Source organism: Fusarium coffeatum (assembly GCF_003316985.1).
Source record: "Fusarium coffeatum strain FIESC_28 chromosome Unknown BRIP53273_contig_121, whole genome shotgun sequence".
NCBI lineage: Eukaryota > Fungi > Ascomycota > Sordariomycetes > Hypocreales > Nectriaceae > Fusarium > Fusarium coffeatum.
The window spans coordinates 114720-127527 of NW_022157914.1; the positions used below are offsets into that span (position 1 = coordinate 114720).

At 46.3% G+C, this 12808-nt stretch overlaps 3 protein-coding genes across 3 annotated transcripts; 2 read left to right on the plus strand and 1 right to left on the minus strand.

Moving 5' to 3' along the window:
* Positions 1–855: 855 nt before the first annotated feature.
* FIESC28_05617 (uncharacterized protein) lies at positions 856–1356 on the minus strand (the record flags this gene model as incomplete). The annotated part of the gene is made up of 1 exon (XM_031159762.1): positions 856–1356. One exon carries the CDS (start codon positions 1354–1356, stop codon positions 856–858), a length of 501 nt encoding a protein of 166 aa, XP_031016214.1.
* Positions 1357–5533: 4177 nt separating this feature from the next.
* FIESC28_05618 (uncharacterized protein) lies at positions 5534–6132 on the plus strand (the record flags this gene model as incomplete). The annotated part of the gene is made up of 2 exons (XM_031159763.1): positions 5534–5590; positions 5641–6132. The coding sequence occupies 2 exons, from the start codon at positions 5534–5536 to the stop codon at positions 6130–6132; spliced, it is 549 nt and encodes a 182-aa protein (XP_031016215.1).
* A 2540-nt stretch (positions 6133–8672) lies between these two features.
* On the plus strand, positions 8673–9176 carry FIESC28_05619 (uncharacterized protein; the record flags this gene model as incomplete). Its single annotated transcript, XM_031159764.1, has 1 exon — positions 8673–9176. The coding sequence occupies one exon, from the start codon at positions 8673–8675 to the stop codon at positions 9174–9176; it is 504 nt and encodes a 167-aa protein (XP_031016216.1).
* Positions 9177–12808: the final 3632 nt, after the last annotated feature.

Consider the following 12808-nt stretch of genomic DNA (forward strand, 5'->3'; position numbering starts at 1 on the left):
AACCGCTATCTCATACGACATAAACCTTATCGATGTGTGCCTATGTCGTGATCTAATCAGAAGCTTAACACCATTGCATTCGATTTGTACATGAAGTAGTAGTCTGATAATACCTTCCGAGGAGGATGATTCGTGAGCAAGTCCCAAATACTCGTGGCTGGCTGAAGGAATCACGCATTGACTTCTGTAATCTTGGTCCCCCATCCCTATGCCTTTTCATGACGATGGTTGCAGAACCGAGCACACAGGAAGTATTGAATGGGGTGTTCAAATATCGTCCTCCGTTTGCGGTTTCCTAATCTGGCACTATGTGCATATTCACTGACAGCAGCTTTAACTATGTGGACGTTAACAATATACAAGGAGTCAGTCTGTCCGCACAGATAATGACACATGAGGTAATTGGTGAGTACCACTGCATGATATTGTGACACTACGTCGTTTTCACGTCTGCGGTTTATATTCATTCTCAGGAAAAGGTGGGATCTCAATAATCAAGTCTCATGACTAGTCACCGTGTGTATAAGATGGTTATAAGTTCAACCGCTAAACTGTGGGTGAGAGTTCATGATTAACAGCCTCAGCAAGATCCCAAAAGCTACCAAAGAGAACTGGCTTGATATTTTCTTTCTACATTTACCAATCGTCGTACTATATAAGGCCGTTGCTATGTATAGTCGTAAAGAAAGGATGCCCATTACACAAATAGACGCTGACAATGCTTCTTGCGCTATGCAGAGGAAACCAAACTGACAAACACATATGCTTGAAGAATATTTATGACCCAGCCGCGAATAACCTTGCATCAGAACTGCCGTACTGGACATCAAGAGTTGAGCGCAGATACACGCGCTCTCAAAGTTCCTCGTTCACCTGATCGTCGATGAGCCCTCTGTCGCGGAACAAACGCAGCGTCTTTGACTGTTGAGGATCGCAGAGCATGACTCCATGTTCTTCAAGGTACGCAGTAACCTTGTTGTAAACTTCCTCAGATCCAATCCTAGGTGTCGACAGCTCAATCTCCATGAGGTGCAATTTTCCAGCAACAACATCGTCGAGCTTGGCTTTGTGTCCTAGGATCCTTATCTTCCACTTGCCATCTGGGAATGGTCCATATGGTACAAGACCATCCCAATCAATATCGTCGTACTTCTCTGCAAAGCGGACCTGGTCTTCGCTCCAAATATCCTTCGTCTTGTCGCTCAACAGATACCGCGCTCCGCATGTATAGGGGACGTAGTCTCCATATCGATCCCAGACACAATCTGCGTTGGGAGGCAGGCGGGCAGGCTTCTCGGCAAAGCGAACCTTGATGACAGAAAAAGGGTCACCTTTGTTGACCTTTGTGCGAAACATTATGCCTTGTTGAGCGTGCGTTGGTGGCATTGTATCGAAGTATGTGATCGGATTCTTCTTGTAAGGAGCACGAACTTCCTCGCCTAACTTTTCCAGGACAGTTTCTGCATCTTGATCACATAGCGTCCATTGAAGATGAATATTCCTATCCTTGGTAAGACAGAAAGAAGGATTGAAAAACAACGCCAAAGCGGCAAGGCTGCAGGGCTTCATGATGAACTCAAATCTGATACGGTACCCAAAGGTAACTCAAACGAAGCACTTCGAGATGGAGTAGAATCATAAGACAAGATCAGATCGAGTACATGATAGCGAAACAGAGCCATAATTATACCCATTGGAATATCCCAGACTTTTTGGTGACGCATATTTATTCTTGATGGTGGTACATGTGATGCACCAAACATGCGGAGGCCACTGATGTAGAAGAATTGTGATGATCCATCATATCGTGCAGCTTAATAGTCCATAATTTTTGCACCTGACAGCATTGTAGCCAGACACAGATCGCCGGCTAAAGGAATATGCAGCCAATTGGACTCATCGCTTCGAAGCCAACACATTGATGTGTAGGGCACGTCCTTCTTCAACTGAAGATTGACTTGAAAAATGACGACTGAGTGAGCTCAACTGAGACATTGGGAGATCCTAATGAAAAAGCGGCAAATAGATTTAATCTGTGCGCATTGCGCGGTCTGATGCGTCATGTCAGCGCTGTGCGAGCTAATAAGGCTGTTGTCTGACACCAAGGAACCCTGATAGCAACTGGATTCTTCTCTGCGATATACTCAACTGACAAGAGATAAATCAGTTCCAGACTGCAACTAACTCGCGATGCAGATGATGCGGTAAACAAGTTGAAAAGTTGACGAAAAACCTCCAGATATTAAATATCTGCGCATTTTGATATATATAGAAAGAACGATGATATAGGTCGAAGCACTCACAATGCTTTGCCGCAACAATGCATCTCTCCAAACTCATCAAGAGACATGAACCGTCGGTGCCTGAAGTCAGCGGACGTGGCGGCCTCGCACGACTATACACAAAACACAGAGCCCTGCATACACAGATCTTTCAAAGTGAGCGGTTCTTCCAAATATCGCGGAAGGGAATAACGAATTTGTTGTAAGTTATGTAGGGCTGTTGACTAGCTCGAAAGAGATGCAAGGTGTAGTCAAGGCCCACATCGCTCGACGGGAGGTTCAGCTGCGATTATCGCGATAAGAATAGTGATAGGAAGATCAATCAACCTTGCACATGTGATATTGAGGGGATCAGTACCCATGTATATTCAAGTCTTTCGATATCTGTCGCGCACCAAAATGTGGAGTGATGGATGTTTCAGAAGATGTGCATGCTGAAGTTATCACGGCATGCCAAAATGACATGAAGCATGAACGAGGAGAAGGATGGTTCTTACTAAAGATTAGCCAACAGGAGACGTGGTTGAAATCAGAGCGCGCAATTTTCCAACAGTCATCCTGCCGTGCGCCGTTGAACAACAGCTGCCAAAAGTTCCCGTGGTCTGGGAGAGGAATGTTGACGCAGTGGACCGGTGCCACTACAACTTACAAGAGGGCAATATCATGTACCGTTGGCAGAACCGAGCATGCGCAATAAATCGATGGGCAGAGATGGACGATCAGGGTTACACGAGCTGCTCGTCTCGTTTGCTCCAGGCTCCCAAGGGGGGTCTCTTGTCTAATGGTTGATGCTTTCATAGACCACGACTCGACGTCGAATTCCTGACATGTGAAAGTGGCTGCGAGTGGGCCGTAGAGAACTTCAGTGACAGGGGAACAAGAAGTGCATGCCACGTAGCAGGGGGGTCGGTTCGGGCATCGAGCAAGGGACCCTTGGGGCTCTGAGCCAGCTGATCGGTCGATAAGGTAATAAGAGCGATTCAATCAACGTGATGCGGCAAAGGAAATATGGTCGAAAGAGGAATCAAGTTCGTAGCCGGCCATGAGACTCGACTGCCCTGGGACAGAGCCGCTTTTCTGGAAGCAACCTAAATTCTTTTCGCTTGGCTTCCGAGGCCGTCCGTCAAGCTTGTGTCTGTTATCGAGATGAGCCGCGGCAGATGGAACGAAATCAGTCATGTCGGGCAGCAGGATGGTTGGTCTCTTATCAATTTCTTGAGATTTGTGAGAGTACGAATGCTTCACGATGCGGCCGCACCAACGGAGCAACGTACGTGCCTCTCGTGTGCGCGGATTGTTACTCTGTGGCGAAGAAAGTTTAGTGGTAATGAGCTGACGGAAATGTCTGGCTGAAACCGACGAGGCGGGAAAGGAATCCAACCTCCGAGCTGGTTGCTATTGCTACCCAGTCTGCTGTGTTGCAGCTTAATAGACTTCGAGATAAGCCTCAGTTGGTGATTACAACCGCTGACCGGGCGCTTGCAAACGCACGCGAAGGAACGCGGATTGGCATAGGCTTCGTCTCAAAACGCATAATGACGAATGAGTTGTATCGTATTGTATTATCTGCGCATGCATTGCATTGAGTTGCGTGGTATCCGTACAGTACTGAATACTCCGTGGAACTTCCGTGCCCTTAAATCCGTTCCCTTCGTCTTCATGTGCCAATGGAGCTTGTTGGCGATGCTGATAAGCTTGTACCAGATTGTGGAGATCAGTGCAGCCTCGAATTGATAATCTCTTGCTCGCTCGGAATACCTAAAGCGTTCGAACGCAACTTGCTTTTGCCAATTGCTATGCTCTGTGATCAACGCTAAGAATGCATGGCGTTGACCCTAGCACATGATTGCCATAGCTGTAAGTAAGGCTCATAGTACCACAGCATGTAGAAACGTCAAGATATTTTGTTGAGGAGCTTGAACTGAATTGACCATCTTGATTTGGTGTTGGAGAAAAGGGAAGCAAGCGTTATTGCTAGTGTGGGGGGAGGGGCACAGGGGGATGGAAGGAGCCACTTTCACATGCAAAAACCACTTTCCACCTGCAGCTGCATGGACGACGCGAGTAACTTTGCGATACGTACCTGCCCAGTTAATGTCGGGCATTCTCCTTCCATTGGATCTATTGAACATGAAGAGATGTGAAACGAGGAAGGAACGGGCATTTGAAATCCAGGGCATGCGGCTGAGTCGACCCATTATCTTGAGCTTTGGTGGTGTCACCGAAGACGACCAGCACCCCACTGCTACATTAATTGACTGATGCTGAAGTTTATGATGAGGACTACGACGAGAAAGATAACGAGGATATTAGCTTGACTTGGGGCTGAGATGTTATTTATAAGCCGGCAATCACAAAGTCCAAGAATCAAGCTCAGAGAGCCAGTAACTAATTTCTTATTTCCCTGGGCTGTCGGATCAGAAGGGAGACTCATGAGAAACAGATGATTCAAGGCATGGAATCAGCCACAGCTATTAAAGTACTACAAGGTACGAACCGTCGAAGCTACGTCAAGTACCCACTCACCCAAAATAGCTCTAAGAGATACCTGGTCTAGTACAAGCACATGTCTGTTTGCTCTAGCACATGCAAACCTGCACATCCCATTTCATCTCCAACTGCTTGCGATGGCGAAAAAAAGCTGCAACAATTGGACCTCGACGTTCTTGGTGAGGGTGGGTTACTTTCCGGCTTCGTTAACCCCCTGCCTACCAACAAATTTATTAAGTACTAGACAGGACCCCTTCCTTTGACTTCCCTTCTCCTTCTTCTTCCGAGTGCCTGACTCTAGACCATCACCAAAAGCTGTAAGTTACATGCTGTGGCGTCCCACCAACCATCTCTCAATCCATCCATACTCCCCTCCCCTCCTCTCCTCTGACCTCAGATGCACACACAGACGCACACCCATCTTCATATGCTTCCTTGATCCTTCTCGCAACTGTCTCCTCCTCGTCATCTTTTTCCGGTGGCTTCCCTTTTAGCCTCTGCAGGTCCCCTTCAATTGCTACCTTCCCACTTTCCCTCCTCACCCATCTTCTTCCATCTTACACCATCCTACCTAAAGCTCTGCTCTCTTATAAATTCTCGTACCTGACTCGTGTTTCAAGCTTATCTACCTCGCACCTTTCGGTTGTCATCTCGATTTCGTATCCGAACGACCGAGCCATTGACCTTATCTCGAATCTCGCGATCTTACATCGTTCCTCCTACTTATCTCGATTCTCTGTGATCAATCCGCAACCATCACTATGTCCCACCAAGTCAACGGCGACGTGAGCTCTGCTCAGTACTCTGCTTTCATCCAGGTATGTATAGCCAGCGCAGTTATTCTACGAGGTAAACTGACATCCTACAGCATCTCCTCAACTACCCTGTCATCAGCGACGGCGTCCACACCTTCAAGTCCAACGAATTCGGCCAGCGCTCCATCAGACTTAGTGACGCCGCCTACCAGACTTTTGCTGCTCCCGTTGCTCCCTTGTTCTCGAGAGGCTACCAATATGTCTCACCCTACGTTCAGAAGGTTGACTCTCTAGGCGACAAGACCCTTGATCGCATCGATGAGAAGTTCCCCGCTGTCAAGAAGCCTACCGACGAGCTCTACCAGGATACCCGCGCTCTCATCCTGTTCCCTCTCCAGAAGGGCCTTGAGGGCAAGGACCACGTTTTCCAGGTGTACAACTCCGAGATCAAGAAGGTCGAGCAAGGAGGTCTCGTCGCCCACGGAAAGGCTGCCGTTACCACCGTTCTCGTCGTTAGCAACGAGACACTCTCTTGGTTGAGCTCTTTTTTGCACCAGAAGAAGGCTGATACCGCCAACGCCGTCAACGAGAAGATCAACCAGTAAACTTCTCGACTCCGCGGCTACGACAACGTGAGCTTGATGACCGTGATCATCACACTCGCATTTATACCCTCCTTGTTTCATTTTAATTACGGGATTGCTTTTGAAAATATGGCATTTCTTGTTGTACTTCTCCTTGTTGCTTCTTGGAGTTCCTACCACCTCGAGAGCGCACAATGGCATGTCCAAACCCACCACTCCCGGTGTCGCGCCATGTGCCTCTCCTGGCCTGTATTCCAGGCGCGACTCTTTGTTTTTCCGCAAAACGTACTGGTTCAATTTCAGCCCTGAGCATTAGTATCTTCCAGTGCTTTATAAGCGCGCTGTGAGGGCATTCCGTTGGTCTCTTTATGCTATGGAAGTTTGGCAGACGATAGGGACGGCGAAGTCAAGGCATGTGATGGTTGAGCTGGTGTGCTCTCAAAATCTACCTGTGTGGGGTACTCCTGTAGAAGGAATTGTGTTTATCGGATGAATATTGACTCTGGAAAACTTAAAACGAGCTAATAGATTTTCTTTATTTTTCATGGGTTATGATAAGCGTTTCTCAATAACACGCCACTCGAGATTGTTCGGAAAGTGAGGTAAGACATCGTAAGGTCGGATGCATCAGACACCTACTGTCTAGGCGACTGGATATAGAAGAGGGCATGTATTCAATGAGACTGTTTTACTTCGTTGTCCTATGAGATTATTTATGCCACTTGGTATGAACAAATTCCATCACAGCGACCAAAATTCACCCGAAACTCCTGGAGGTTATGTACTTGTCATGTTCTGTATAGTACAGGAGATGTTCAAACACGTATTCACTAAGACTATCTGTTATGCAAAAGAGCACCAAGTTTGAATATATGATTGGCAGTAGAAGCCTCCACTCTGTGAAGCGATAGATGAAGTGGACAACCTCTTGATGTGAGTTTATGCTGTCTCTTAGCCCGATTGTTTTTGGCGCCCGCAGGTTGAGTCGGGCTCACTCTTTGTTGTAAACTATTACCATGCTATGAGTTACTATGCTCTATCACCAGGATAATACGACTAGGAATATAGATAGACAGCGCAGGTTGCGAATTTTCTCACATATATGGCCAAATAGGGTAAGCTGTAAGGCTGAACTACGCGAGCTTCCCGGCTACGAAGAGGCCACAACTGATGTCCATCCGGCGGTGAATAGATGTGTTACCCTCTGAGATTAGAATGCCAAAAGAAAGCAGCCCAGATTCTGGTCTAAGCTACCATAAAGTAAGCATACTATATCGTCTCTAATACTTCCAGGGGCCGTTCTTCTGACACCCCTGGTTCATTCAGTAGGATTCAGAGGATATATGAAGGAATTGGCCTCAGATCAGGCGATGCCTGTAAGAAGAAGACTAGTAGAACTTGAGAGCGAACTCGTGCAGTTATCAAAGTGCTGGCGGTGACAACATTGGCAAGTTAATGGTGTGTATCTGGTCAAATGAGCTCTTTGACAAGTCTGTAAAAGTAAGAGACGTTGGCTCCAGGGGGGTGAATTACGATAATTAGAGTCACTTGACTATTAAACATCATGACTATTACTTCTACAGGTGCCAATCTGATAAGAAATGGATGAGTGTTGTGGGCGGATTTGACATAGGGTTGCAGAAGGAACTCAACAACACGAACGTGCAATTCATGGAGTGAAATCTTTCTAGATTCCCGTATCGATAGCTACTTCTTCCCCATACTCAAGGTCATAGTGTCGGCTAAGAGTACATGATGAGGGTGATATATAGTTTACCTCTGAGTCATACCAGCTACAGGATATCCGAGGTTTAGTTGAGTGTCTAACTTTATCAGATCACACAATCAGATGTAAATTTGATTCACGAACAGTTCCCAATATTCTCTCTGTGAGTGGTGATTCGCCGATCAGTTGTAAATCAGTATTCCGTTCACTCACGCTGAGGGTTGTTCTTCATAATCATAAGGCAAATGGTGGATCAGGGGCTTATTCATTTCTCTGATCAACTGTACAGATACGCAAGCCTTTAAATCTGATATGCTGTGTTCTAAAAGCTGGACACATCGAAAGTCAACCATTCAGTGCAGTAGAAGTGGCAGACGAGGACTGCAGTTCAGGGGCATCTCTTTAGGATAAACGTATTCTAGACCTCAAGTGCAATATGAATTGCAAGCAATCGCAATGCCTCTTTCTGAAGTAGACGACCGGGAAACTTCTGGGACAGCACATACTTTCCTCTTCTGCGCGAAACACATTTTACCTGGTGTTCATTGGCGTCTTGCTTGCGTGTTCATAAATTTATAGTCTAAGTTCAGCAACCTCACACCATAGAATACTGATTAACTTTTAGACAGGATAAATATATAATGACAGCGTGGTCACACTTTCTGGCACTGAGACGTTCCCATCTAACAATCGCCCACATCGTATCTTCAGCCCCTCGAGTTGAAGATCAATCTTCTACCACGCCCTCAACTATTCTGCCACCAAACCTATCAACCCGACACTACGCTGCCTTGCGCTGAATACTCACCAACATACCATGGTATTGACAAACAATATGACCCACGACCCTCCGGCTTTCTCGAGTAAGGGCAAGGGTGCGTTTGTGATCCTCAACGACATCCCAGATGTGAACAAGCCAAACCTGCTCAGGGACCTCAAGACACAACTCGGCGAGTCCAAAGTTCGCATAATCGACAGCTACATCATGAACAGGCCACCCACTTGTGATCGATTGGAACGAAACTTACGATTCCTTTACATCCACCAGTTGCTGAAGTTGGCGGACCAAGGCTATTCAGTTATTATGACAACTTCTAAGCTAGACACCCCTTCAAATCGCGAAGATCTTCTCGACGTTTTTAGTGCTGTCCGAATGAATAAGAAGCAGCACCGACTGATCTGGGTCAACGTCGATCGACAACGTGCAAAGACCAACAAGTGCCAGTGTGGCCAAGAAGCTGGCATGAGCACATCGATTGCCGGCTTTACGCTGTCTTGTCATCCCCGTGGGATACACTCTTTGAGAGTTTGCACACTAGGTGACGGAGCTTCACCATAATGACATCGAAATTGTATAATCAATGATACCAAAGCCCAGAGGTACATTTTGGGTTAAGAATGAAGAGTCACAAATTTGTTTCTTGTATACATACGTTTGCAACACCATTCAGGCAGTTGACTAGGTAGTCTACCCTGGAACGACATTCCTTTGAATGTGGAATATCACATCATTAATCTCCTTGTCTTGTCTCAGTTTCGGAAACAACGGAACTCTGCTGCACCCCGATGCGGCGAGTATAGTGACTTGCGGCGTATTTGCTACAGATGTGATGTGAGCACTTTAATTTGTTTGCAAAGCACATGAGAGGCACAGAAGTAAGGAACATGGGCGCATGGGTAGTAGCCAACTTGACATCCATCCACGCTCAGGGTGTAGAAACTGAATGGCCTAATAGATATGCTAGAGCATCATGAAGTTAATAAACTACCCGTCTCTTATGCTGCCAGAGTCAATTCTCTGTGATCTTGAGGTTGGAGGTCAAGTCCATCCTACAAGGCATATTGCACTACACCAAACCAAGCTACCAGAGCAACTAATAACAACTTCCTGTTTCTGGAATTTATTAGAGATACCTGCCACAATTGTCTCGTTTGTGACAGGTCTTGGCTGAACACTCTTCGGACTAGATACTCCCGAAAGGTTGCACCGTAGGGTACTGACTAAATAGGAAGCTATTTTCAGAACGAGAGGGAACAAACAAACAAGGTCTCTCGTTTCTCCCAGTGCAACACTCGGAGCAATTGATGCAATTAATTGGAATGGAATGAACGTTTAGGTCTCACGCTCAAGTCCGAATGTCCACAAGGGCCAAGACATTCGGCGCCATAATTTATAGATATGGATAGTCTCTAATACTGGAGAACAACGTGAAATGTCGAATTTTTCCTCGAGGCCGTAGCGAGAGGAGGATCGACACCTAAGCAGAGTCCGTCTAACTATAGCGAGCGAGACGAGGCCGAGCGCCCCATTCACAATTTCTCCTGGGTCTCGATTAGGGGTTAAGCCATGGAGAAACTATCGACTATCTCGGTGTCTGTGTACCGTAGGTAGTTTTGATAGACCAGGATCCATGAGAAAGGGTAATAGACTTCAATGTCAGCCCGGGGGAGAGATTTAGACTCGAGAGAGGAGAAGGAAAAAAGCAACTCGAATAAGAGGGAGAACAAAAAGCATCAACACGAATGAACATGAACATGGTGCTTTAATTAGACGCGGATCAGGAGGACGGGATAGGAGAACAAGGACCGGGATAATGGACCAGTCTTAGCGTTGCAGTAGGCCGTTGGTTAATACCACCTTGTAAAGAAGCAAGCAAGCAGAGCTAGGTACGTAATTAGCTAAGGACGTTGCATTATTGTACCTGAATGATCAGTAACGATTAAGATATACACAAGGCTTCAACTATACGAGATGACGGGTAACATGTCGAAAAGACAGGTCAACAATTAATGCAGTCCATTATCTGAGCGTCGTTTATTTGAGCCCGGGAGCGCATATGGTGAAACAGAGGATATCGTCAGCCGATTCATAGTTGAGATAGATCGACATGCATGATTAGAGCGAAAAGATCTTGAGCGATTTAGTCTAGACGAGAAAACTAATGTGAGCGAGTCTCTGAAATTCTCGCAACAGAGACGTTGTTTGGTCATCGTCTGAAACGCTCGGTCGACTTTGTCTGTACTGTAGCGTGTTGGGAGAGTGGATAAGAAGGTCGCCCGGTAGTTTGGTAGTAGGGGCTCAGTGGGCTCAGGGAGTTTGCTGACGATTGAACGGTAATTACGTGCTGGATTTTAGCGAGATACCGACTAAGTCTTGGTACCGGTACATGCCCGGTCATTGCCACGGTCTTTGATTAGAGTGATAGATACTAATGTCAGGGCTGCTGGAGAAACGGGCTTGATATCCATCACCAATACCACAAAACAATAGGTGAATATTCCGTACAATGCGCGTATAAACATGCAATGCCAAGTATAATTCTGCTTTTATTATGCAGTCTTCAGCTCGGCTTGACTAGGGACAGTTGATCCTTCCAACGTTTATCTTCATGAACCAGTGGCATTGGCTGCCATCAAAACGCCAGTTATCAATATCATACCAATATACTGTACCTCTAACAATGCAGTTTGCCTCGAATCCAAACGGCCGTCTATACTGTACGTGATGTCGTCAGGAAAATCGCTTCGTATCTGACCCCTGTCCTCTCCTCTTTGCTGACTCCTGCCATTGCATGAGGCAGCCCCATTTGATTGATGATCTAGAGATGCAATGCCACTTGCCACTCTTTAGCATCTGAAACATATCTGCAGCTTCTGATGATCTCGTTACCTATTGGAGAAAGGTATATCTTTGCAAAGCAGATCAGCCATTGCTCGCCACTTGTGTAAATGGTTTTATTCGTTATAATTTTCTCAGCTACTGTATTATTGCCCGTGCGCGGACAAGTGCATTAATTCCATGTGGAGTTAAGTTTAGTTTTGGAGTGCATGCATCGTCAGGTAAACCGTACAGAAGCGAGCAGTACGAGCAGGGGATGGTCTCCAACTCTTGCTGACTGGCATTGCAGGGAACGGAACTTGGCGTAAAGCTGAAAAAGAAACGACTGTCTAAAAAAGAATCCGTCACCGCATCAAGGATTGATTTTGTTTCTTAACAGCTTCAACTATTGCATTGGCCTCAACCCATCTACCGTAGCTCACCTAAAGCAGCTTGCCCAGATGATGCCAAAGGCCGCATAGCCTTCCTGTTTTGTTTCTTTACCCAGGAGATCCCTGTAGATCGTTTCCGTGCCTGGTCACATCGTCCGTCCAAATCTACCACGAGGTGAATTGATCTTGTACAGACAAGGCCAAGCTTCGGAACAACTCTAGATGACTTTCAATATGGAAGAGTGAAGCTGTGGGTTAGCTAGATCGAGTTGAGATCAATAAGCAATTATTAGTGTATGTACCTGTACTACCTGTAAGGGTCTACGATGATAAGCTTGTGTGCTTGACCTTGCATCGCCTTGTGCAACAAACAAGACACGGCCGAGATGCTCGTGTCTGGTTCACGTCCATAATTAGTCCGTTCGGTAGACACACAAGGACTTTGTGTAAGCATAATGCGTTCACCTCCTTACTTACTGCACGAGGCAGGAATTGGGATTCATCACCATAAACCGATCATGATCCTTAGCCGGTTTACACTAAAGGAATGAGGGTTAGTATCCGAAGAAACTGTCTCAAGTTGCATCTTCTTCTGACAATTACTGTAGAGACAGGAGTTACAGGACAGAGTGTACCCCTGGTAACGAATTATAGACCCGCGTATCGTAAGGGAAAAAACAATTCCAAACAATGCCATCAGCTGGTGACATCGTCTGGACTGATAAAGGAACGACAGACTTTTGCCCAGAATGCTGGGACACTGCAGCAAAGAAGGAAGAGAGAGTGTGGAACCATCGATGCAACAGCAGCAGCCGCGGAAATATCGCTCCATTGTATTGGAGACCGGTAGTTGCGTGGGTCAATAATACCAAGATTAAGTACCTGCTACTTATTCATGGCAAGGCTATGCTTGTCTGTTAGTCTGGCTTGGTTTGAGTTTCCCCGGGTCTCTCTCACGCTTTTTTCTTTCTTGAGCAAAAA